The 26801-nt window shown below is 40.3% G+C and overlaps 1 protein-coding gene across 1 annotated transcript in view; it reads left to right on the top strand.

Annotated features, from left to right (window-relative positions):
* The window catches only part of VPS13D (vacuolar protein sorting 13 homolog D), a 244666-nt gene that overhangs the window by 65025 nt on the left and 152840 nt on the right, over window positions 1–26801 (top strand). The window contains exons 28-40 of the mRNA XM_030878044.2: window positions 2122–2293; window positions 2477–2589; window positions 4478–4690; window positions 7933–8198; window positions 9359–9492; window positions 11758–11913; window positions 13094–13304; window positions 13842–13916; window positions 16485–16691; window positions 18134–18223; window positions 20763–20903; window positions 23289–23411; window positions 25782–25856. Of these exons, the coding sequence (XP_030733904.1) occupies window positions 2122–2293; window positions 2477–2589; window positions 4478–4690; window positions 7933–8198; window positions 9359–9492; window positions 11758–11913; window positions 13094–13304; window positions 13842–13916; window positions 16485–16691; window positions 18134–18223; window positions 20763–20903; window positions 23289–23411; window positions 25782–25856 (1976 nt within the window). The remainder of the gene's footprint in view (window positions 1–2121; window positions 2294–2476; window positions 2590–4477; window positions 4691–7932; window positions 8199–9358; window positions 9493–11757; window positions 11914–13093; window positions 13305–13841; window positions 13917–16484; window positions 16692–18133; window positions 18224–20762; window positions 20904–23288; window positions 23412–25781; window positions 25857–26801) is intronic.

Raw genomic sequence — 26801 nt, 5'->3', positions numbered from 1 at the left:
TTTCTGTTTTTGTGCCAGTACCATACTGTCTTGATTACTGTAGCTTTGTAGTATAGTCTGAAGTCAGGGAGTCTGATTCCTCCAGCTCCGTTTTTTCCCCTCAAGACTGCTTTGGCTATTTGGGGTCTTTTGTCTCCATACAAATTTTAAGATTTTTTGGTTCTAGATCTGTAAAAAATGCCATTGGTAATTTGATAGGGATTGCATTGAATCTGTAGATTGCTTTGGGTAGTATAGTCATTTTCATAATATTGATTCTTCCAATCCAAGAACATGGTATATCTCTCCATCTGTTTGTATCATCCTTAATTTCTTTCATTAGTGTCTTACAGTTTTCTGCATACAGGTCTTTTGTCTTGTTAGGTTGGTTTATTCCTAGGTATTTTATTCTTTTTGTTGCAGTGGTAAATGGGAGTGTTTCCTTAATTTCTCTTTCAGATTTTTCATCATTAGTGTATAGGAATGCAAGAGATTTCTGTTCATTAATTTTGTATCCTGCAGCTTTACCAAATTCATTGATTAGCTCTGGTAGTTTTCTGGTGGCATCTTTAGGATTCTCTGTGTAAAAGTATCCGGTCATCTGCAAACAGTGACAGTTTTACTTGTTCTTTTCCTATTTCTTTTTCTTCTTTGAAACTGTGTTGAACAATAGTGGCAAGAGTGGACATCCTTGTCTTGTTCCTGATCTTAGAGGAAATGCTTCCAGTTTTTCACCATTGAGAATGATGTTTGCTGTGGGTTTGTCGTATATGGCCTTTATTATGTTGAGGTAGGTTCTCTCTGTGCTCACTTTCTGGAGAGTTTTTATCATAAATGGGTGTTGTATTTTGTCAGAAGCTTTTTCTGCATCTATTGAAATGATCATATGGTTTTTGCTTTTTCAATTTGTTAATATGGTGTATCACATTGATTGATTTGCATATATTGAAGAATCCTTGCATCCCTGGGGTAAATCCCACTTGATCATGGTGTATGATCCTTTTAATGTGTTGTTGGATTCTCTTTGCTAGTATTTTGTTGAGGATTTTTGCATCTATATTCATCAGTGATATTGGTCCGTAATTTTCTTTTTTTGTAGTATCTTTGTCTTGTTTTGGTATCAGGGTGATGGTGGCCTCATAGAATGAGTTTGGGAGAGTTCCTTCCTCTGCAATTTTTTGGAAGAGTTTGAGAAGGATGGGTGTTAGCTATTCTGTAAATGTTTGACAGAATTCGCCTGTGAAGCCATCTGGTCCTGGGCTTTGGTTTGTTGGAAGATTTTTAATCACAGTTTCGATTTCATTCCTTGTGATTGGTCTGTTCATATTTTCTATTTCTTCCTGGTTCAGTCTTGGAAGGTTGTGCCTTTCTAAAAATTTGTCCCTTTCTTCCAGGTTGTCCATTTTAGATTCTCACAAGGAGTGCGCAACCTAGATCCCTCGTGTGCACAGTTCACAGTAGGGTTCACACTCCTGTGAGAATCTAGTGTCGCAGCTGATGTGACAGGAGCTGGAGCTCAGGTGGTAATGCGAGCGATGGGGAGCGGCTGTAAATGCAGATGAAGCTTCACTCGCTCACCCACCGCTCACCTCCTGCTGTGTGGCCCGGTTCCTAACAGGCCGTGGACCGGTACCAGTCTGTGGCCCGGGGGGGTTGGAGACCCCTGCTATATCGTACATCCCCATGACTTGTTTATTTTATAGCTGGAGGTTTGTACCACTTTACCCCCTTCACCTGTGTTTGCCCCAGCCCCCACCCCTCTGTTCTTTGTACCTGTGAGTGTGTTTCCCTTCTGTTTTGTCATCTTTTTTTTTTTTATTGCTTTCCCAGCTGTAATGTTTAAGCTATTTCTGAGTCTCATGAGATTTTTCTTTATTAATAGATTACTTAGTTAACTCAGATTGGGGACTTTCTAAATGTATATTTTGGGAGAAAAGTGGCCTTTTGTAGCTGACGCATGACACTCACGTCATACTAACTTGCTTCGTGTGGACCCACATGAAATTTTTGTCATTGGAAGTTGTAAATTAATTGGTTGATAATGTAGGTGGGTATATGTTAGCACTTATATTTGGGTGTGAGCTATGTCAACATTAAGTTAGTGATTTGTTTGTGAAAGTGACCTTTTTTCTTTTTCCATAGAGAAATAAGTCATACTGTGCCAGATATATCTATCCATGGCAATCTCTCCTCAGTCCACTGCTCTCTGGATTTGTACAAATACAGGCTGATCCGGGGTTTATTGGAGAACAACCTTGGAGAGCCCATAGAGGAATTCCTGCGGCCTTATGATTTACAGGACCCAAGCATTCATGTGAGTATGATGTTAGGTTCCTCCGTAACTCTCGTGGTCTCAGCTGATGGTCATCCTGGGTATCTGTTCCTCGAAGTTACCTGGGGAAAGAAGATGGAACCACGAGTGAATTAGGCTTCATGACATCGACCCCATTTTTAGATTGGCATCGACTATGAATTGATCAGCATTTTCCTCTTCCAGACTGTTCTGAGCGGAGAAGTGTACACGTGCATGAGCTTCCTCATTGATATGGTAAATGTAAGTCTGGAGCTGAAAGATCCAAAAGGAAAAGAAGGTGCTGGGTCCTTAGCCAGGTATGGCTTTAATTATAGTGTTTTACTGTTAGTAATGGTAATACAAATAACACACACATTGTCCTCTGACGTAGAACAGAGGTCGCAGAGTGGTGGTTCACAGCTAAATGAAGATGCTTTTTGTTGGTCTGCGCAGTGCTTTTTTTTTTTTTTTTTTTTTTGGGCGGTACACGGGCCTCCCACCGCTGTGGCCTCTCCCGTTGTGGAGCACAGGCTCCAGACGCGCAGGCTCAGTGGCCATGGCTCATGGGCCCAGCCGCTCCGCAGCATGTGGGATCTTCCCGGACCGGGACACGAACCTGTGTCCCCTGCATCGGCAGGCAGACTCTCAACCACTGCGCCACCAGGGAAGCCCCGCAGTGCTTTTTAAAAGTTTAAATTCATCAGTCTCTATCAGTCAAGATAGTTGAGGTTAGGCTGTAGTAAAGGCACTCCAAAATACCAGTGACTTAGAACAGTGACGATGTTTTTTTCTCCTCGTGTTTCATGTCTGTTATGGGTCTTGGGCTGCTCTGCTCACTCTAGTTACTCTGACTGACAGCAGTTTGTTGTGCCAGCAAGAAAAACAATAGCCCTGGAGTGGTCTTGAATGGCAGTGGAATCCCTGGTAAACCCCGTGGGGCTAGAACGTGGTCCCACAGGAGCGCAAAGGAGTCAGGAGGTAGTTTTGCTGTGTGTCTGCATGGGGGAGCCCCAGAGCTATCTGGAGCAGCAGTGATGACTGCCTAACTGGCCAACATTTGAAAACTGGGGAATTGCACATAAAAAGTCTGGATTTCAGCTTTTGAAAAATTAGAAGCTTTGGCAGTACTGGGCCCGTGTTCTCAATTGGAAGCATCTGGAAACTGAGTAACAACTTGGGCAGCCTTTAGATAAGGCATGTGCTTACCCAGCAGTTCACTAATTTATGTCATTTTCTTGGTTAGTGTAGGCCAGGAATTTGCGATTACTGGTATAAAACCCTCAAGAGTGCATTGTATTTTCACACTTGATAATCTTTTCATTTTCATCTCTTGACAGCCATGGAAAGTTGAGCAGATATTACTCCTGTTTTCCAGATAGAGTTTTTGACTAGTGTAAGGTCAATCATATGGCTGGAAAAGTGGTTCAGTATTTGAAAACAGGACTTCAAGTCTAGTAATTTTTCCATGGAAGCACTCTATCTTCTATTTTGTATTTCCCTTAAAAATTCATTCAGGCCCGTATCTAATTCAGCTGATCAGAACATGGTATGGTGGAGCTGGGGTCCCAGATTGATTACCTTGTGAGCCAGCAGTTTTTTCCGATGACTGGTTATGCCCTTAGCTTTTTTTCCAATGTGGAGTAATTCTGTATGGATTGCCCATTGCAGCTTTCTCTGTTATTAAAACAGTGGCAGTTCCAGATGCATTTTCTGTTGTTGCATCAGCTGCATTATTTCTCTGTATGAAAAGTATTTGTTGTGGCAGTTCCCAGTAAACTTTAGTGGTCTCATGTAAAAATTCAGCCGATTCTGGAGAGAGAATCTTCCACGCAGGCTAGGAGTTGACAGATGAAGGCCTAAAGGGACCCTTATTATCCCTTGGGGATTATCACAAATACATAGTGTTACTAAACTGAGGTGAGAAATGAGAACGCTAGTGAACCAAGTGTATAATAAATACGCGGTATTGTTGTTCCTCACGAAGTTCCTACGGACGAGAGCATCTCCTTGGAAACGGAAGGCGAGACACAAGGCAAAGTGACACTAGATCCATTTTGTGGCCGCTGTTAAAACCTGTGACAGATCTCAGAGTGAGAGTTATTCTTCATAGAACTTAGGCATATTTATGATTTTGTTCTTTTATCTTAAATGTACATAATTTTGTAAAATGGAAGCGTTCAACATCTTGTCTGCTTTCTCCCTTAGATTTGACTTCAAGAAATGTAAACTGCTCTATGAGAGCTTTTCCAACCAAACGAAGTCCGTTAACTTGGTTTCCCATTCCATGATGGCTTTTGACACCCGCTATGCTGGGCAGAAGACCAGTCCTGGCATGACAAACGTATTCACCTGTATCTTTCAGCCCTCTAAGAACAGCAGCACTACCCAAGGATCCATTCAGATCGAACTGCATTTCAGGTAGGGGATCCAGACCCTGACTTTGCCTTCCTTTATCAGGACATTTCCTTCTGTGGACATTGGGCCAAGACCACGTCGGCTTTCGAACATCAAAGGAGCAAGGAATCAGTGGGAAGATAAATAGATAATGGCTTATCAGTGCAGCACACCGTATATTAGTATTCCCGTAACCATGCAGTTTCATTTATTGGCCAAAAGATGTCTCTGTTGCCTTAAAAAAAAGTTTAGAATTAAACCAGATTCTTAAAATTAAGCAGCTGTAGACTGTTTTAATATGTAAAGTGACTTGGGGAAGGAAGAAATTGTGCTTACGTAAGAGGAAAATAAAAGTCTTTTGGTCTATAGAAATAGCAGAAGCGAAAGTGGTTTTGACTTGCATTATTGATTTGTTCATGCAAGTCTTAATGACTGACTTCTCCATGTAAAAAGAGCTTTAGCCTCTTTGAACTAGATTATGTTTTTCTTCCTGGTATTATGGGAGGCAGTGTTGTGTGTAGAAAGAGCCCATGTTTGCGGATCGTATAGCTGGGCTCAAACCTCGCTCTACCACTTTCTAGTAATGCATCCAAGGACAAGTTCCTTCATCTCTTTCAGCTGCATTTTCATCTTCTATGAAATAGGAAAGAATAACTGTGCCCACCTGACCCACCTCATGCATAGGGTGGAGGTAGTGCTTAAGATATTCTGGCATATACCACTTGGCACAGATGGGAGCTGTTGTGATGATTCCTGATGTAGCTTGTGTTATTTGATGAAACACTACTGTTAAGATTTTATGACTAGGTGGGCCTATACTGGAAAACTGAAAAATTAGGTCTGATCGATAGAGATTCAAAAGGAGACCTTTGGAACTGATGTTGGTTTCATTCTCTTAGTGCTTAATGTTATCAGATAAATTGTAAATATAAACCAGTAAGTAAGAAGGCTGGGAAAAACATCTTGGTTAGGCAAAAAAGGAAAAAAAAATTATCAAGATTGTTCTTATATTTGTATGTTTAAATATGTCTGACATTTCAGCGTGCTGTTCAGTGAATTCCTCGGGGTTGAGGTTTTTTTTAGGGCGGGGTCGCTATCTCCATATGCCTTTAGGAAGTCTAGCAAAGTAGATATTTAAACTTCTGCATGAACTTTAAAAAAGTTCAGTAATAAGAATGCTAGTTGCCTCTTACTGAGCTGCACCATGGGCCAGGCACTTCACCCACCTTTAACTTAATTCTCACAAGTCTGTCCAGTGGGTCACTTCTTCCCTGTTTTACGGATAGCGATATAGAAGCTTGGAGGGGGTTAAATAACTCTTCTAAGATCACACAGCCAGTGAATGAAGTAGTCAGAGCTGAGACTTGGGCTTGGGCCTCTGATTTCAAAGCCCGTGTCTTTTCTAACACTTGTCAGGCCTACCACCTTTTAGTGATTGGCCTGACTGTAGTCAGATGATAAGCTGGCTGTGATTTGCAGTTCCTTTGTTTGAAGATGATGTTTATTTGAACAGAGGGCTTGCATGTATTGCTCTTTGGTGCATCTGCAGAAACAGTTTCCTTTTGGGTTTGCTTTGCTGTTGATCTGGCTTCCTAAATATCATCTAGTTGTCCCACTTATCATATTTTTAATGTAGAAGGAGCCTTAAAATGTTGATATATTTATATACTGAAGGTGTATAATTTCTTGGAGGCTAGTAATAAAGTCCTACACCTTGGCTCTTGCTAACAGAAATACCATTGTTAGTGATAGGGTTAAAATGTTCTCTTGATTGGAACTTTTGAACGCCTTCTGTGTCTCAAGAAGAATTGCTCTTCTGTTGGGAATTTGTGTGTCAAATATAAATCACTTCACAGTGTTTAAAGCCTTGAAATATTTTCCAGAAAAGGGATCAGACACACTTTGACTTTTCCAGTTAGTTCATAGCTCTGACGATCTGTGTTCAAAATGGGGTGGAAAAATTTTACTGAGGGCAACATTTTTTCTCTATTACAAAAGGGTAAAGTGTTTCTGTGAAAAATGCTGTGTCTGTATGAAGGAGACATGCACCATTGTGCCCTTTTTCTAGAGGCAGTGAGCCAGGTTTAGGAGAAATAAGAGCCTAGAGAGGCCAGCCTTAAAAATATCTCCAAATCAGCTTTTCCTGAATAGAAGCCCCTTTTAGGACTGGGAAGCAGGTATGTGAAGCAGAGCCCCAGAAGTGATTTTGGGCTCATAGAACAAAGTTCAACCCAGAAAACTCTATAGGGGTGTCCCTAGCCCATCCCTCTTCTATCTTACCCATCTCTGCCTGCTGATATACTAACAGGGCCTGGATAAGCCCCTGACCGCACCATGGTTTGAGGCCAGGCCTGAGAGTCCTCCTTGGACTATAATTCTATATTTCACCCCAAATATAGAATTTGGGATAATGAGGACAACAAAACTAATACTCTCTCCCCTTCTCCCGCATCTCTACTTCTAGGGCACTTGGGGTTACACCCACAGTTAATGTAATCTTATCTGTCTACCTTCTTTGGCTAAAAGATATGGGCTTTCAGGCCGGTTCCAGCTAGAAAAACCATTTCATACTAGTATGTAAATTGGATGTTTATAAAGAAGTGATCCTAGACATCAAAGAAAGAGTGCCTCATTGATCTTCTAGAAACAGCCTGTAGGGAAGGGAACTGACATTTTTCGAACCTGTTATGTGCCCGGTGCTTTATCTCTTACAGTGTTATTATTTCTCAGTTTATAAGTGGCGAAGCAGGCTCAGAGAAGGTAGGTGGCTTACCCAAGATAACACAGCTTATAAGTGACAAGATTTAAGCCTGCGCTCTTCCTACTACACCGGCATTTCTCAGCCTCAGCGCTGGTGACATTGTGGGTTAGAACATTCCGTGTTGTGGAGCCTCTCCTGTACGTTGTGGGATGTTTAGCCTCGTCCCTGACTTCTGCCCACCAGATGCCTAGATGCCTGTAGGAACCCCTTCAGTTGTGGCAAAAATGTCTCCAGGGGACAGAATCACCCCGGTTGGGAACTGCTGGACGACACGCACTCTATTGCTTTCTTACAGCGTATTCCTTTTTGTTGAAGAATCTGACTGACTTCTGAAAACATACACTGAATATTTTATTAAACCCGGATTCAGAGTTTATTGATACTCAAAGTTCAGTTTAGAAAATGCTGGAGTACCACCTGCCCCAATTGAGTCACATATTTGCAAGTTAATGAAATACCATATTTCTCTTTTCCTATTTTATTTTTATGATCTTCCTTCTTGCAGGTCTACAAAGGATTCCTCCTGTTTCACAGTAGTTCTCAACAATCTCCGTGTGTTTCTCATATTTGACTGGCTACTGTTAGTGCACGATTTTCTCCACACCCCCAGTGATATTAAGAAGCAAACTAAAGTTACTCCTTCACGCCACCGTAACTCTAGCAGTGAATCTGCTGTAATTCCCAAAACCGTGAAAAGTGGAGTAGTTACCAAGCGGTCTTCCCTTCCTGTGTCTACTGAAAAGCACCTGGAGGTCAAGGTCAATGTAACAGGTAAGTATATGTAGTTGTGAGTCACTGATTCTTAGTTTGGATATTAGGCTCCATATGTGTCTTACAGGATGACTTTTCTGTTGCCTCTGCATTTTGACACGAGCACTCTTACACATTTGCGTCCTTTGCAGACCAACAGGTGTCAAAGTTCCTGACCTCCGTTTTCAGGTGGGATTGCCTGCCCCACACTGAGCTGACCCACACTGGGCTTCAGGATCTAGTCCCTCTCCTCTGCTGCCCTAATGCATATGCCTGGCCTGAATACCCACCTGGGCAGTGGTCTTTTTTCCCAATGTTAAATCTGGCTTCAATTTTCTGTTTGATCTCTAGGGCCTCAGCAGTTGTACCTTACAGAGTTTAAGCAAAGGTGGTATGTGAACATCTCAGTGTAGAAGATAAATAAGTGAGGGGATTGTTACTTTCTTTACAAAAAGAATATTTTCCTTTACAAGCAGATTTACTACAGTTTTTGTTAACTAGTAGACTCTTACAGTACATCTGTACATAAGATGTACTGTACTAAGATATACTATTTATTGTTCTGTCTGTGATATACCCTATCTACTGCTCAGTGGTTTGGAAGAAGCTGGAGAGCACACTGTAGTTGAAGTGGATTTAGTTTCAAAAGTTCAATTTATACATGTTTTTTGATGAAAACGAAAAGTAAATTTGCCATGTACAGATGAATAGAAAACTGTCTGTATCTACTAATTAAAAAAAGTCTACGTTAAATTAGTCCACATTCTTTGTAAACAACTTAAACAGCTACATCGATGACCTAGTGCTTTATGCTGCCTAGCCAACATTAGTATCTGAATCCACTTCCTGGGATTTTTAAAACAAGTCGTCATTTGGCGAGGGAGCTTCTGAATGTCTGTTCTGCTTCCCAGGAGACCTAGCTTAAAACTATATGCTAAAGAGAGAAACTGCATCCCAGTCTTTTCTGCCTGTGCAGTGCTCTGTCAGCTCAGCTGTGGCTGGCCAGATACAGAGAACTTGTTCGGGGTGGGAGTGAAGCGAGTGTCGGCAGGCGTCCTGCAGAACGCACCTTTCTGGCCGATGTGTCAGCCCCCGCCCAGTAAACGTGCTGCCTGGTTTGCGACAGCCTGCTGCTTTCCACCTCGCAGCTTTGGCTTAGTTGACAATGCCGTCCTTTCCAGGCACGGAGTTTGTGGTCGTTGAAGATGTGTCCTGTTTCGATACCAACGCCATCATTCTCAAAGGCACCACAGTGCTCACCTATAAGCCCCGGTTTGTCGATCGGCCCTTTTCAGGAAGTTTGTTTGGCATTGAGGTAAGAAGTCTGTGTGTTGATTGAAACACTAAATGTTTGGCTCAAGAGAAAAGCATCTGGAGGAGAATTTTACCTCCTAAACTTTCATTCAGGGAAATAATGAATGGGATTGGAGGGCCCTTGTCCTCGTCTCTTCATTTTCTCCTCAAATCTACCAGGTTATTCTAATGTGTGAATTCAGTCGCCCAGTGTCAGGCTGTGAATGTGTGGAGGGACTTTTACCTCTTTCTCTCTCGCCCTCCCTTCCTCAGAAAGTTCGAGGAAACTCTTCTAGTCCCCATTACCCTGCCGGGCTCCTTGTTGTGTCCTCTAGTTCTGCAGGTCTAGGCCCTGGCGAACTGTGAAGGTGAGGAAGGGGTCCTTGTTGCTCCTGTATCCCCTTCCCCCCACGTTCAGTGCTTGTCCCTCCAAAGACCTAGGGCTTTATGGTCATGGAAACTTGTCTATAAAAGTGTTAAGGACTTTTTGTGTTATCCTTCTGGGAATATCTGATGTATAAAAGGGCACGTCTAGAGAGTCAGGCCTGACCTAAAGGACTGAGTCTCTAATAGAGGTGCTTGTGGTTCTGATCTGATCTCATGAAGGGGCTGATTTGCACTGGGATGGCTTTTGTAGCCAGAAAATTACATTATACAATGTCCAGCAGAAACTGCTCTGCCTCTTTTTAAGCCAGGATGTGTGGAGACAGAAGGAGAAACGAGGTAGATTATTATCTCTGTCAAATGTTCTTAAGTCACTGATCTCAACTAACATTCCTCTTGTTAGAATATTAGAATATTTGGTTAGGGATACTCATCATTTCCTTCCCATTTATGATTAAGCTTTTTCATACCCAGTTCTTTCCAGTGGTATTTCAGAGGTTGAACGAACAAAAATTATTTTCACTGTCAGCAGCATATGGAACTTCTTTTTTTTTTTTTTTCTGGTCAGAAATAGCTGAATAAAACCTGTAGAGATTTTATTTCTCTTCCACTTGTTTCTCTCATGTAAAGAAACCTCAGTGTGAGAGGAGAGGGATTTGCATGCTGGTGTGATGTGATGTGAGTTGGTCATGAAATTGCGATTCATCTGCTTTCCAAGCCACCACAATACCAGCTTTGAATGGAAAAGTTTAGTGATTAATTAATGAACTGTCAGGTACCGTTGGGTTTTGTGTAGCAGAAGCCCCTGAAGGAAAAAGGAAAACGAAACTTTCCTGCTCCAAACCCTTAGAAAAACTACATGGCAAAATATTTGAGATTCCTGGAAATTCCTTTCAATCTTGTTCTTTAGGCAGCACAATTGGATCTGAATTTTAAGACCTCCCTAATACGTCATTGGGGGAGAACTTATAAAGAAAGCAAAATGATGAGTTAATCTCGAATACAGCAGAGGACCTTGGTGGCGCGTGTTTTTCAGTAGCACTAGAAAATGCCAAAAAGCGGGGAGGGAGCAAGGGAGACCAAAGCAATGCTTTCTTCTGTCTTCTTGAGCGTGCAACATAATTTGGTCGTAGGATGGGACCCTTTTCTCCCTTTTCTCCCCCCTTTTCTCCCCCCATAAATATGTTTTTTTTTAAATTATAGAACATTTCAAACATACACAAAGTAAACAATAATATAATGAACCCCTGTGTACCTTTCACCTAGGTTCAAAAATTAATGTATTTATTTTCAGTTGTGAAAGTAACAACTATATTACATAAAATTAGGGAAGGGGAGGGGAAAAAATCACCTATCCCACCTTACATAATCTCTCTTGACATTTTGATGTGTTTCTTTCCTTATAGTTATGGCGTAATATTATTTTGATTGGGCTGCTTTTTCACATAACCTATATTGTAACTGTCTTCTTATGTTTCATATGGTCTTTTAAACCGTTCCTTTTAAATGGCCACAAAATATTCCGAGTAGATGTGATAAAACTTTGGTTGCTCTTAATTTTTTGATTAACTGTTAAATAATGGTTCAGTGAATTTTTCTATGTTTTGCATTATTTCCTTGGGCTAGTTCCTAGTAAGAAGTAGGATTACTGGATCAAAGGGTGTGATGTTTTTAAGCCTCTTGTTACATATTGCTAAACTGCCTTTCCCACAGGCGAACCACTGCGCTCCTGGCAGTGGGTGAGAGCCTCAGCCTCCCTCTTCACAATGTTCATTTCAGTGGTTGCTCTGGGCTTTTGATATTATAGGGCTGAGTGCTTCTGAGACGGTCTCCTTTTCTCCTGATGATTAGACTCTTCCTGAATCCGACATTAATTCCTGCCATATTGCATTTCACTCTCTAGGTGTTTTCATGCCGACTAGGAAATGAGCAAGACACAGCTCTTTCAATTGTTGATCCAGTACAAATTCAAGTGGAGCTGGTGGGGAATTCTTCTTACCAGAATAGTTCAGGATTGATGGATGCATTCAATAGTGAAGACTTCCCACCTGTCTTAGAGGTAATGATGACAAATCTGTGTAACACACTGAGACACTCGCAAACACTTTCCTTTGCTTGAACTGCTTACTTAACTCTGCCAAACGCAACAACATTTTCGTTACTTCAGCAAATACAAAATAAATATGGCAGTGTCTCTGCCCTAGAAGATCTTTCAGTCTTGTGGAGGATAAAAGACCTTTTAATTGTCTGGTGTGATCTTGAAGTTCTATAAAACTTTACAGAAAGCAGAGTTAGGAATATTGACTGTGAGTGAAGCTAAAAGTGAGTCTGATCAGAGGGGTAGGATGTAAATAGGCCGAGAAGGAGAGCATTCCAAATTAGGAAACAGCAGAGTCAGGGGCAGAAATGGCCCAGCAGACCTGAGACCGAGGGAGGTCTCACTAGAAGAAAGAAGTCTATAGGGCAGTGAGGAGGAGAGGGGAGGAGAAGCAGAGCAGGTGAAGCCAGGCAGGGACGGCTTAAGACTGATGTTATATTTCTTCGGTAGAGGGAGAATCATTAATTAGTAATCCATCTGAACCGTAGGAGGATTGAAAGAGAGAGAAAAGCCATTCTGATTTTCGGGCTTCAAAAATAATGAAAAATAAGTAAGAAATAAAGCACTATACCCAGCCTTCAAACAGACATCCCATTTTAAAGTGGTCTTGTGTTGGTGTCTGTACTGCTTTTACCGGTGGTAGCTGAGTTGCTGTTGTCTGAGGAGGACCAGATTTTCAGAAATATTAATGTGGAACATGACTCATTTAAAGTTCTGTTTGAATAAAGGAGAGATAAATTTTGTTGGGTGGTCAGAGATTTTAAAAAATTAAATAGATCAAAGCAAAATGGATTAACAGAGTGTTGCTAATAGGTGATCCTGTCTCCACCAGAGCCATTCTCCGATTCTCTGCTTTGATGATTAATGTGCTTGTATGAAAATCATTCTACTGAAGTATTAAGTGCTCTAGTAATTTTCCTTGCTTAGTATTTTGTATTTGGTACAGTTTTGTGGCATTTGACCTCACAGCTGGGACATTTTATCTCATGGCTATTAATGCTTAATTTCAAGATCTCCCCTGTCTTCACAATGAGAAATGTCTGTTGGATTTCTAGAACTTGAATTAGAGTGATACCTGTAAGAGGTGTGGACACAAAAGCAAGTGCAACTTTAAAAACTGCCATCTTTTAAATTTTGTTAGATTCAGTTACAGGCCCTGGATATCAGACTCTCCTATAATGATGTTCAGCTGTTTCTTGCCATTGCAAAATCCATCCCAGAGCAAGCTAATGCTGCAGTACCAGACACAGTGGCCTTGGACGCCAACTCCTTCAGCACTCACCTTCCTGGTGCATCTCGAAGGGGAGAGGAAATCAGAGAAGGGACAAGACACACCTTAGACCCTGTCTTGGGTAAGTATTAACCATAAAACCCACTCAGTCTTCCCAAAACTCCCCTTCTTTTTAACTTTTCAGATTTTCTTTTGCACAGTTAAATTGTTCAGGGTAGAATTGTGTCATTAAGTATAATCGTAGGTCATAAGTATGACTGTCTAATTTTTTTTAATTTAAAAATGAACAGCCCAAACCAACTGTTCTAGCCTACAGTATTTTTCCTTTTACAGTTTCTTCCAGAGATATGGATAATGCTAGGGTTTAGTTTTAAACTTCAAGTTTTCCTCCCAAGTTATATGGATAATAATACTAAGTTTCAGTTGTAAGCATTTAAAAGACAGCCAATATAGGGAAAAGACTTAAAAATTTCAGGGTACAGTTGATAAATTCTAATTAGGAGCTACTTTTGCCTATAGCAGTGCAGTGTTTGAGTCCCCAGTTTCTGAATTTCTTTTCTTGTTTTTTTTGGTTCTTTTTTGCTTCAATTAGTCTGTGGGTTAATTTACATTAAATTACTTACAAAAATATATATACCATTTCCCGCCCCCCCCCCAGAGTTACAACTGGCTAGACTGCAGGAGCTGGGGTTTGGCATGGATGACTGCCGCAAAGCTCTCTTGGTGTGTCAAGGTAATTTGAATAAGGCTTTCCTTTATCAGCTGTTTATCTTGATAATGTTTATCTTTCCATGAGCTGGAGTGTGTTTTGGAGACCCTCCATGATTTTCTGTGGGCTGAAGATAACTTGGGCCAGTAATAATGAGACACAGGATTTTATAGTGGACATGGCTGTGGGCTCTGGAGCTGACTGCCTGACTTCAGGTCCTTACTCGCCACCTGCTGGCTACTTGTTCGTGACTTGGGCAAGTTTCATGTCTCTGTACCCGTGCTTCCTTATCTGTAGAGTGAGGATAAGAGGACATCCCTCAGAGGTTTGAAATAAAGAAGTCACTCTATGCAAAGGACATGAGAAGGTACCTGACACACAGCATGTGCTCTGTAGATGTTAGCACTGTTGCTAGTGGGAGTGGTAATGGCAGTGACGCTGGTAGGCATGGCCATTTATTGAGTTCCTCTGGGCCTAGTCCTGCTTCATGTTGAATCCTCATACCCTTGGAGGCAGGCATCATTACCCTCACTCCAGTTGGAGAAACCAGCTCAGATAGGGTACATAAACTCGTCTCAGGCCACCTGTTAATGCGGGGTGGGATGGGTTTAAAGCCAGGTGTGCCCGTGTTCTTTCCTCTGCATCACACTACCTCTCCACCTCCCTCTTTGTTCCCCTTTCTCTTCAAATCAGAGATACAGCAAGAGCTGTATTTTTTCCCAGTCTTGATACTTGCATGTATATTCTCTCTTTTTATTTCTCTATGTACTGTATACAGGCAGACCTTGGAGATATTGGGGGTTCAGTTTCAGACCACCGCAATAAAGAAAATATTGCAATAGAGCGAGTCATACAAATTTTTTGGCTTCCCGGTGCATATAAAAGTTACGTTTACACTATACTGTAGTCTGTTGAGCGTGCAGTAGCGTTATGTCTTAAAAATGTACATGTCTTAATTAAGTAATGCTGTTGGAAAATGGTGCCGGTATACCTGCTCGACACAGGGTTGCCACAAATCTTCAATCTGTAAAAAGCACAGTATTAGCAAAGTGCAATAAAACGAGGTATGCCCGTGTATCCAACATACGTGTTGTGTGTGTGTGTGTGTATACACACACACATAATATTATACATGTTGGTAGATCGTATTGCAAATAACAATTTTATAGAATTATAATTACAATTTTATTAAAATATATACTTAATAGCAGCATCTTCCCATGTCATTAACATTATTTGTAAACATTGATTTTTTTACATTTGATCAGAGGATACAGTATGATTTAACCATTCTTAAGTTGTTTTTCATTCTTTCATTATCATACACAATTCTGTAATAAATATTTTTGTGTATGAACTTTTGTCTACATCTTTTTAACTGTTTCTTTGGTAGTGAGACTTCATATTGTAAAAACTGGATCAGAGAATATAGATATATTTTTCAGCCTCTTTGCTTGAATTGACAAATCTTTTTTGAAAAGGATTGTACCAGGTTAAACTTTGACCACTTAACATGGTTTCATCACAATTGTTTGCATTACCTGTCTCTTTCCTCTGGAGAAAATGAAGGTAGACCTAGTTATCTTGTGTTTCTTAGTTTTGTTTTTACCTAGTCATCATTGCTTCTTGGTTTAATTAACTTCATACCCCTTAATGTTTACATTTCTTACTTTTACTCTTTCTTTAACAATTCAAACACGTTAGAAAAATTTCTAAGAGCCTTTTGGATTTCAATTTTTATTTCTTTAGTAACTAAGGTTTATTTCCATCAATAATGAAGATGATAATACCAACTAATGTTTATAGAGCCTTTGTTATATGCCAGGCTCTGATCTGAGAACCTCCCACGTACTCATTTGTTTCCTCCTCATGTCCGTCCTGTAAGCGGGTGCTGTCGGGCATAGAGAGATCAAGTAACTTGTCCAAGATCCAACAGCTGGTAAGTGCCAAGATCAGAAGCCAGGCCATCTTGCTCCAAAGCCCATGCCCTTTACCACTTACCACCGTTACATGCACTGGCCTCTGGTAATTTATAAGTGTGGGGTTGCATTGCTTTTCTTTTTTCTGTTCTGTTCTTTTTTAGCTTTAGCAATCTGGTTGTGTTCAGGGGGTGTTATTTAATAGTTTTATATTACACACATGGTTGAGAAGACAAAGTATGTACAACGTAAGACATTTGAGAACACTTAACAAAGCAGCACATCAGGATATGCAAGACTACATAGGGAAGATTAAGTATTATAGTACCGAGTGGCACCTGGAATGTTGGATCCTCTCCTTTCCTCTTTTCTCGTCTCCTTCAACAGATGTCACAGTAGAGGAAGGATGGCTTCCTGGAGACATTTTGAGCCAGGTCATGAAAGGTGCTGTAAACTTGAGTGGAGGTGTGCAGCAAAGAGGGCCTTGTTCTGTTTGCTAAAGAGCAGGATTCCTGTTATTGTGCTGTTTTTTCTTTGTTATGTCTGTCTGGCATTAAGGTTCTCTTGGGCTGTCCAGTAGGTCCCTATCAAATGTATTTCTCTGTTTCCTCTCTGATTTGCTTGAGTAGCTGTGGGAACGGATTGAACTGATCACCTTTTAATTTCTTTGCAGGTCAACTGAAAAAGGCAGCAAGTTGGCTGTTCAAGAATGCTGAACCCCTGACGTCTCTTTCCCTGGCCTCTAACAGCCGAGAGGGCCAGGTGGCTGCACCGGCACGGTTGATCTCGGGCGTGGAGATGAAAGCTGAGAGCGTGTGCATCTGCTTTATCGACGACTGCATGGACTGCGACGTCCCTCTTGCTGAGCTCACCTTCTCCCGTGAGTGCTCGCCCGACCCTCGGGTTCATCGAGAAGATGTGCAGTGAACCACCGTCTTTTCTTCACGTTGTTCGTGCTCTCCCGTACTTAATAGAATGGGAGAAATTTAGATGATGGTTTTACATATGTTTTCCATTATTTGTATTTTAAAGAAACGTGTATTTATTTGCCATATGTGGCCTTCAGACCATGGCTTGGGAATAATAGAAATTGTCATTGATGAAATTTCTGTTCTATTAACAGCTCTAGTTAAATAATTCCTGATCTCTCCATTTTGTTTATCTTTTCGTGTATCTAAAGGTTGTAGGGAGTACTGTTATTAAAGGAATTTAAAAGATAAGCTTAGAAAGTAGTGTTTCCAAGCTGTATGTCTTTTGAAAATTAAAAACCACAGAGGCTCACCAGAGTCTCCTCCGTAGGCCGGGTAGGAGGTGAAACCCTATTCACCTGAGAGCCGTCCTTCAGCAGAGTGGAGACCAGGGCAGGAGGGCTTTATCCTCAATCGCATCTTTGCAAGCTGTGTCAGATGAGGCTTCTGAGGAGAGTAAAGGAGAATCTTACCGATGTGTTTACTTTTAATTTTCTTTTGTTTTGATCTTGCTAGCCTCTTTTCCCTTCAAGGAAAAGTTGGTTCTGGGGATTTAATTTGACCTTTTACACATTGTAGAGATTTTCTTTTTCCTTGTGCTTCTAGCCACCACAAGGCCCACTTGATTGAAACTAACAACTGGAATTTTGACTGTTTCCATGAGTATCTTTTCTGCAGAAAATAATTATTTCTTATTTTTCTACGATAATCTTGAAATTTTGAGCTAATATTTATGAAGGCATGACTGTTCTCAATTATTCTACCTTCTTTTCAGATATTCAGGTAGAAATGTTTTTTAATGTTCCCACAGGCTTGAGATACACCTGGATGCTGGGGCTGGTATTGGTGGGGGGGCAAATGAGGCATTTACCTCATTCACAACATTTAAAGGGGTACCACAAAACTCAGTAATTAAGATAAATGATATTTTAATGGAGTATTTTTAAAAATCAGAATTTATTAAAAAAACCATGATGAACAAAATATCAAATTTTGATACATCTGTGTGTTCTCCTATAAGATCATCAGTGGTAGCTGTAACTAACATCTCTTTGTTTTATTTTTATTAAGGTAACATCAGTTTATAACATTATATAAGTTTCTCGTGTACAGTATTATATTTCCATTTCTGTATACATTACCGTGTGCTCACTACCAAAAATTTAGTTCCTGTCCATCACCATACAGTTGATCACCCCTGCTCTCGCCCCTGTCCCTTCTCCTCTGGTAACCACTACTGTTCTCTGTATCTGTGTGTTTGTTTTTCTAACATCTCTTTTATATGATTTGTCAGCAAAAGAAAGTTTTGGTTGTTCCCGCCCTGCCACTGCAATAAGATTTGCTTTCATTGCAGGTCTGAATTTTCTGCAGCATGTAAGAACTAGCCCTGAAGGCTATGCCCACTTCACCCTTTCTGGAGATTATTATAACCGTGCTCTGTCAGGTCAGTATAATTATCATGGGATTTAAAAAATACACTTCGACATTTGCCTGGGCCTATTTCTACATAAATTCTACATGAGGCAAAGGGGTGGGATAGGACAGGGAAAGGTGAAAAATAAGTGACTGCACAAGCACGAAAGATACAGATTTTTCATATTTCTAAGAATATATTTGATAAGTCACAACTGAATTCTTTAAAAAGAAGTTTTGGTAGTTAATTCCTTTTCATCCTGGAGTTTGGCTTATTTCAGAACATGAAATTGCTCAATTGTGAAGGATCATTCGTCTGGCCCTGATAGTAGCTAAATTTCAAGTGATATTTAAGCCCATAAGCATTTTAAACTTCAGGCCTCCTCACTCCCTATTGGACTTGTTTGTCTCATTAGAAGAGTACTGAGTCAGTGACAATGTATAACCTGCCGTACCTACTCCCAAGAGTAGGACACAGTTGATCAGGGCAAGCTGTTCTTCCAGAGACATAAACTTGGATATACTACAAGGCATTTTCAGGTTTCTTTCCTTCCATTGGAAAGACCAAGATAAGGGCCTATACAGATGGACATTCAGGAACCATCCTGTATCAGGGCTGAATAGTTTGAGCTGCGACGTTCTTTGCTTAAGAGAGTTCTTCGTAGGTGTGGGTGGAGTAAACCAAGTTGTGTCGAAGAGGGGTTGCTCCCTTGATGTCATTGGAAAGTTAAGCTTCCAGTGTGTTGTGCTGCTGCTGATTGTTCTAGAGTACGTGTCACATTCGATTTTATATGTTAGTTAACATTCTCCCCTCTCTGATCTGGATTCACTTAAAGGCAACACTCTTACTTCCTAATTGTTCAAAATGTTTAACTTCAGAATAATGGCCCAAGCCTTGCTAGTTAAGAGAAAGTTTTGCAGGGCATATGGTAGCTATTTTTTTGAGAATCATTTATTTTCCCAGAGCAAATATTGCTTACTTTTAAAGTTGCATGAACACATTCAGGTCACTAGTGCTAAATGGTGTGAGGAGATGAATGTACCGACATTATGCTACATGTTAGATTGGATTTGTATTGGTAAATCACCTTATCTATGGCCGATGGAGTGTATTTAGAAAACTGTTAAAAATTAACTGGCCTTGAAAAGTTGTCTTTAAAACTACAGTGAGATACCATTTTTCTCACCCAGTGGACTGGCAAAAAGGAAGTGTGACACTACTAAGTATAGTGAAGATATGAGCCCTAGAACTCTTACTTCCTGCTGTCAGAATTGTAAATTGGGACAACCACTTTGGAAAACAGTTTGACATGACTTAGAAGCATACTCAGCAATCCTTCAATATACTTCTTCTAGACCTGTACCCTAGAGAATCTCCTATGAGTACTAGGAAACAAGTACAAGACTGCTTCCAGAGTGGTCTTCCTAATAGCAGCAGAACTGGAATCAAGTGAAATGTCTCCTAGCAGTAGAATAGATAAATAAACTGTGGTATGTTCATAAGTGGATTACAGTTCAGAGGTGAAGATAATGTACCACAGCTACATGGCATCAGTGTGAGTGAATCTCAAAGAATGCTATTGAGCAAAAATAGAAACTTGCAGAAGAATACACACGGGGACTTCCCTGGTGGTCCAGTGGTTAAGAATCCCCCTTCCAATGCAGGGGATGCGGGTTCGATCCCTAGTCGGGGAACTAAGATCCCACATGCTGTGGGGCAACGCAACAAAGATCCCGCATGCTGCAACTAGGACCTGATGCAGCCAAATAAATAAATAAATGGAAAAAAAAAAAGAAAAAAGAATACACACTGTTGGATTCTGTTTATGTGAAGATCCCTAACAGGACAAACTATGTATTCTTAAGAAATGTATACATAGGTGGTAAAAGTATAAAGAGCAAGGAAATGATTAAAAATTCAAGCTAATGGTTACTTGGAGTCGGGTAGAAGAGGTTTGGTGGGGAGTGGTACTCAGGGGCTTCAGAGGCACATATAATTTTCTGTTAAGCTGAATAGTGAGTACGTGAGTGTTTGCAGTAATCTTATTCTTTAAACCATACATATATGTTGTTTATATATAACTTTTGTACATATGACACATTTTAAAATAAAAATTTGGAAAAATTTAAGTTAATGAATTTCAAGTATACCTATTTATTCAGCCAATGGGTTCTTGATGTAAGCAGGGTAATCAAATTTAGTAGTTACTTCAGCCGCTGACACTATTTTTCCAACCTGAGTCTGAGACACTTTTTTTCTACTTGAATATGTCAAAAACAGGTCCTGCCTGCTCTTAAATAGAAGAGGGCACATACCCCCTGCCTTCCTTCCTCCCACCTCTGGGAGACCATGGTTGGGGTGCATGTATGCTCTTGTACTCATGTCCTTGAGACAGCACAGACATTTGTAAGGTGACCTGCAGCTAAAGATGGTGTCTCCATTGTGAAATCAAGTTGGAAATAGAAAGCTGTTAGCTATAGTATGTCCTTGCTGAGCATTTGTGAATGGTGTTCCCCTGTAAACTCTTGATATCTGCTGAGCAGATGTCTTATTTCCTGTGTTCTTTTAGGCTGGGAGCCATTTATTGAGCCCTGGCCGTGCTCTGTATCCTGGCAACAACAGGCAGCTAGTCGTCTCCATCCTCCTCGGCTGAAGCTGGAAGTCAAGGCCAAACACCGTTTGGATATCAATATCACCTCTGTACTAATTGGTGAGTGGAAAGCTGTCTTTAGAACATTGTTACCTTTCTGTGCGTAAGTCCCTTGTCTGGAAGACTGTTATTCCTGGTTTAGCAAATACTTGGGCCCATACCAGACAGTTTACTTATCACGGCTGCTTTCCTGGTAAACCCTAACCTGGCCTCATAATGCTTCTCAACCCATAGCTCTGGAGGTGGCATCCCATATTAATCCTCTCAGAGATCAAGCAAGAGCTTAGACTACATGGGAAACATTCATGTCCATGACAAACTTTCTCCCCATGATGCTTGGTCACTGGGACTTATTAAATGTCCTAGAAGTGAGTTTAGATTCGTTTCTCTCAGACTATTCACAGAATAATTCTTAAAAGGTACAATTTTGATTGTCTGTAGCAGGGTAGGTTGCTTGTGCTGTTTCCCATCAAGTAGCATGTTGACCTAACTCTGAAAATCACTGAGTTAAAGGGTTGCCAAGCTAATGGTGTGTGTTCTGAAAGTTTCTTTGACAACACTGAAATGTACATTCCTGGATTTGATGTAGTGTGTCAGAATCTTGTCTCTATACTTGCCTTTATATCAAAAGAAGAGTAACATCATCATACAGTCAGGTAGTGCCTACTTACACTATGAAAACTGCACTCGACTCTTTGAGTTACTGATCTACAGGATCTGATTTTTTGTAACACGGTAGTTACCTCTGAGTGATAGATAACACATACTACAGTTGTGCCTCAGTATCCAAAGGGATTGGTTCCAGTACCACACCCCATACCCCTCACCCACCCCCCACCCAAATCTGTGGATGCTCAAGTCCCTTGTAATAAAATGGCCTAGTACAATGAATGCAGTTGGCCCTCTGTATCCGCTGAAAACCCCACAGATAGGGAGGGCATACTACATTGAAAATCTATGAGCTTTCTTCAGTGTATGTGTTGGGTTGAGGCTCATAGAATATTCATTGGCTTATTCCATGTCCGACTAGGATGGAGAGAATGTTTAGTGAAATGGGACTGTAAGTTTATTGATCCCCAGATTTTAAAACCACTGTTATTTCATTAATTCCACCAACGTAATAGTAAATTGATCTCATGATTCTTCCATATTATTTTGGTTCCCATGTTATTTCTTATATAATCTGTTCATCTGGAAGTTTAGATAAAGTTTGGGACTCTTCTTTGAAAAGCTATAGTAAACGAGAGCTAACCTCACAAGAGTTCTATTGATATTTCTGATGAGTATCTAATTAAAAATATCTTCCAAAAAGCATTCTTGTCAGTGGTAAAACTGTTCTTTTTTTAACCTTTAATTCCTTATTCCTAAAACTGTGCTGAAACCCAGAAACATTGCGGTGACCTCTTAGTGTTTAAATAAATATCATTTCTGTAGCTGAATATTGGAGCTGAAAAACAGAAACTAATCATTCTTGTTTTAAAAAGTGTAGTACTCTATGAATGACCCAATTTCATTCCTTTTTATGGCTGAGTGGGAAGGAAATCCCAAAAAAGAGGAGATGTGTGTATATGTATAGCTGATTCACTTTCCTGTACAGAAGAAACTAACACAACATTGTAAAGCAACTATACTCCAATAAAAATTAATTTAAAAAATAAATAAAAAGTGTAGTGCTTTAATTAGTATAAAAGGTCTTTATCCAAGTGTGGCGTGTAATTATTTTGCTCTTCCCGTTATGATTCTCCTCTCAAAAAAGTAAAACCACTCCTGGACAGTTCTCAGCTGGATTTCAGCCTCCTGAGTTTGGTGGTTTTTTAAATAGCCTCCTACTGGTCTTTCTGTCTCCAAACCCTGCCCCTTAGCATGGCATGTCATGCTCTTCACAAAGCAAGTTCTCTTTTCTAGACTTCTTTGCTATGTCTCTATACCCCAGTATGTTGTACCAAGTCACACCAGAGTATTCAGTGTTCCCTAAATGTGCCATGTACTTTCATGTCTTGAAGTCTGCATATGCTGTTCTCTCTGTCTGGAATGTCCCTGTATCCCTAATCCTATTGGTAACCCTACCTATTCTTCAAGACCCCGAACAAAGGTCCTTACCTCTCTGAAGATTGCCATGTGCTTTGGTGTGTATTCTTCCACTTCTGCCAGAGCAGAATAAATCTTCCCCTGTTCTGTGCTCCCATAGCATTTTATTTGTATCTTTGTTTTAGCTCCTTTCACATTGTGATATAGTTTTGTGATGGTGACTGTTTTGTTAATGTTAATTTCTTCCAGTGGAGTATGAGGTTCTTCAGGGGACCAGCTTTCTCAGAATCTAGTGTGGTGCCTAGCGTTTAGTCAGACATTCGATAAAAGCTTGTTTTGCTGAATTGAAGTCATCTGACTTGAACACCCAATCCTTTCTACTTCTGTTCTTAATTATCTTTGGGGACTTTTTTCTAGACCAATATATAAGTACCAAGGAATCGTGGATGGCAGATTACTGTAAACAGGACAAGGAAATAGATTCAACCACATCGGAAGACTGGATGGGCTCTTCAGTGGATCCTCCATGCTTTGGACAAAGTAAGATTTTTCTCTACAAATGTTTGACTAAATCACCTTTGATCTACAGAGCCATGTTTAATTGAGAAATTCAAATAGAACCATCATTTTCTATGGAAAAACCTACAGGAAATTCTGTCTTCTGTAGTTCTGTTTTAGTCTTTGGAAGGGACATTTTTTCTGGCACAAAACACTGAACTCTTAATGTGAGCTCTAGTTTCACCATTGTGGGAGAGGAAGGACCTGCAGTATGCAATTCCTAAGTTCTGGTCATGTGGCACGTGAACTGGGGCACCTGGAGATGCATCAGGAGTGGCCATTGGTCAGTTTGTGTTTTACTCTTCAGAACATTTTAATTGATTGGACTTTAAGAACATCTTTTCAGTTTTGTAAATCTAGAGACAGAGAGGTTGGATATATTCTTGAAGAGAGGGAGGGCCGGCTCCCACGTGGAAGCAAGTGTTTAAAGGGGGGCCCTGTATTATAAAGTAGAAGAGAATTGAATACCCAGCCTCTTGAAGAAAGAGGAGTCAGTGTGTTCTCTGTTAACGATGTTTTCTTTCCTTATTTAATGCTTCGCCATGGAGCTCTGATTTCCTCAGAGCTGGGGAGATTGTGATGGCCAACTGTGTGGTCCTTAGTTGTTCCACAAGCCATTGTCATCCAAATTCAACTCAGCCCCAGTTCTTTCAGTGTGGTTTCTTTGGGGAATTTTGGCTGGACTTCACATAGTTCATGAATACTTAACTGTTCCATCTGGTCTGCAAACGTGTCATGGGAAGATGGATTTTCTTAGTGTACGAAGTATTTGGTTCGTCTCTCCTCAGGGTGTATAAATGGACTTTCTATCTGCCTTGTACTTCTCGGAGGAGGGACAAGGACACGTCAGCTCTGCTTGCTCTCTGTATTCCCAGGCTGTTGCTTCTGAGTCTCAAGGCCATTGCTTAGGAGCCAGGGCTTTTCAGATATCATCAGCTTCAATTCTGGCTCCTCCTCTAACCTTCCCAATTTGTGTATCAAGAGAACGTAACGTAGTCTACCCAGAAGACTCTGAATAATCTTTGTAATATGTAATGTGTCCTAGAGAATGTGTTTCTAAAAACATTATTCATGCAGAGGGATCTTAAATCCAGACTCAGTGCAAACACTAGGAAGGCCGAATCTTCAGGATTCTGATGAAGGAGTTTTCTTTTGTCCCTCTCCCACCGCTCCCCTCCCTCTTTATTTTAACATCTCCTCCTTTTTTTTTATAGTTAATAAGCTACCTTATTTATGTTAAATGCCTGCTAAATTAAATCTGGATTTTTATTTACTTACACATCTTTATGGTTACTTAGGCTTATAAAGGTGTAATGTATCTTTTTTATTAGGCATACACGAACATACCTAAATTTCCAAACCTCTTTACTTATTAAGAATTCTTGGATGGTAGAATAGCAGATGGGATTGTATTCTCTTACTAGGCCTACTAAAATAATTGCTGGGCATTCGTTTTGAAAGTCAGGAGGTTTGAATCTTGTTGAACTGATCACAAACCTTCAGCTCTTATTTAAGAATATTTAGTCACATTCCCCCCAAATTTGTGTATTTTATTCAGGTCAGCTTCAAAATGAGCCCTTGACTTAGAGGTTCTTAATATGAAATTCAGCCTAAGGGAGCTGCTGATTTCTTACTGTTCCTTTAGCAGGGGAAAGAAAATAATGGCCTCATTTTTGACATAATTATTGGCTTTGTTCAGGAAGGGCTGAGATTCTGCAAGTACACCTGGGTGGTATGGCACCTTAATTATTAGTTCATTAGTTTTGTATTCAAGGACATTTTGTGGAAATAACAAAAAAAAAAAATTCTAAAAGGTTCCATGTTTAATGTATAATATAAATAATACCATGAGATAACTTCTCAGAAGAGATTGTTGAAACTTGGAACACAGACTGATTCTTTCCCTTGAATTTTTGAGACCCGTGGGGGATTAGCATTCTACTGCTACTGCCTTTTCCAATTGGAATGGAGCGACTCCCACTAAAATCTGTACTGATTGCTCTTGGTAACTTTTCTATGCCATGTGAGAACATACATGCTTTAAATTAAAAATCCTCAAAAGGCTTGTCATTCTGTTCAAGTGACTGTGAGTACATTTTCTTTCCCCGATTGAGGAAAATAAGGAGCATGCTCTGTTAGCACAGCCTCCACATTAAAAGCCAGCATAAAAACTGTCTTGCTCACCTTGTCAAGTACCTCCGTAGCTCTCAGTAGTCACTAAAGGAATGAGCCTGTAAGTGCATGATGCTTGCTATTTTTGTAATGTTCTCTATTTGTGCTTATGTTCTGGAGATGTCTTCTTTTTCACTATATTGATTCTTATGCTCTAACGTTGTCTCTCCTGTCTACCAGGTCTCCCCCTTGTCTACCTTAGAACTAGGAGTACAGCCAGTCTGACTAACCTAGAGCACCAGATCTATGCTAGAGGTACAGTACAGCCAAGCGAGGGCTTGCTTTATTTTCCTGTTTTAAGAACTGCCTTGTACATCGATTTTCCGTGAATATGGGACCTGAATGGGGGTATACCCAGTTGTGAATACTTTGCTTTAGTAACAGGAGAGATCATTTCCAACTAATGGACAAAGTGGCATCTTATATCAGAAGGAAGTGATGTGCTGATTCTTATTCTGTCTCTTCCATCTGCTTTAACCCTTAGTGGAAATGGAATCAACTTCACAGTGAATGATGCAGAAGCATCCAGTGTCAGTTAGAGGTGATGTCTCACACTGAAAAGCAAATGAATGGAAGAAAACCATCCTCCATCAAGCAGTGCTACCAGTCTTTATTTATAGAATACTCAGTGAATGTTATTCTTATGGTAATGCAAGGGGCTCGTGGAATAGGAGCTATAAAGATCAGGAATAGAGCTAAGAAAAAAAATTTCTGGTAAATAATTGCTTAGACACAAATCTTTTCTTTAGAAATGAATTGAGCTTCTTAGGAGGTAGAAAAGAGAATGTTCTTTCTTTGTATCTCTGATCCTTTAAGGTTCCTTGACTGGTAAGTAAATACGAGAGGAAAACATCATAAACATCAAGGAATTAGAATCCCAAGATGTTCAGTTCTTCATTTGTTTGAAGGAGTGCAGTTTAATTTGAATGATTTATGCTTATGCTTGGCTAACACCACCAGATCCTGGGTCATAGTCTATTTTGTAAAAAGGGCCTTTTGAGCTTCCTCTACTAGGAGTTCAGAACAAGGATATTAATGTGTGGGGGTAGTATTATGGTTTTTTCCTGAAAGTTTTACCAGGATGGGTGTTCGTGGGGAGGGCTCACGAGGCCCAGGATCCATGGATTTATACTTCTCAGCTTTTCTGTATCTGTTATTTCATCTTTCAGGCTAAGCGAAGCATCATTCCTTTTTAGCATG

Source organism: Globicephala melas, chromosome 1, assembly GCF_963455315.2.
Source record: "Globicephala melas chromosome 1, mGloMel1.2, whole genome shotgun sequence".
Classification (NCBI taxonomy): domain Eukaryota; kingdom Metazoa; phylum Chordata; class Mammalia; order Artiodactyla; family Delphinidae; genus Globicephala; species Globicephala melas.
This window is presented reverse-complemented; position numbering and strand designations above follow the sequence as displayed.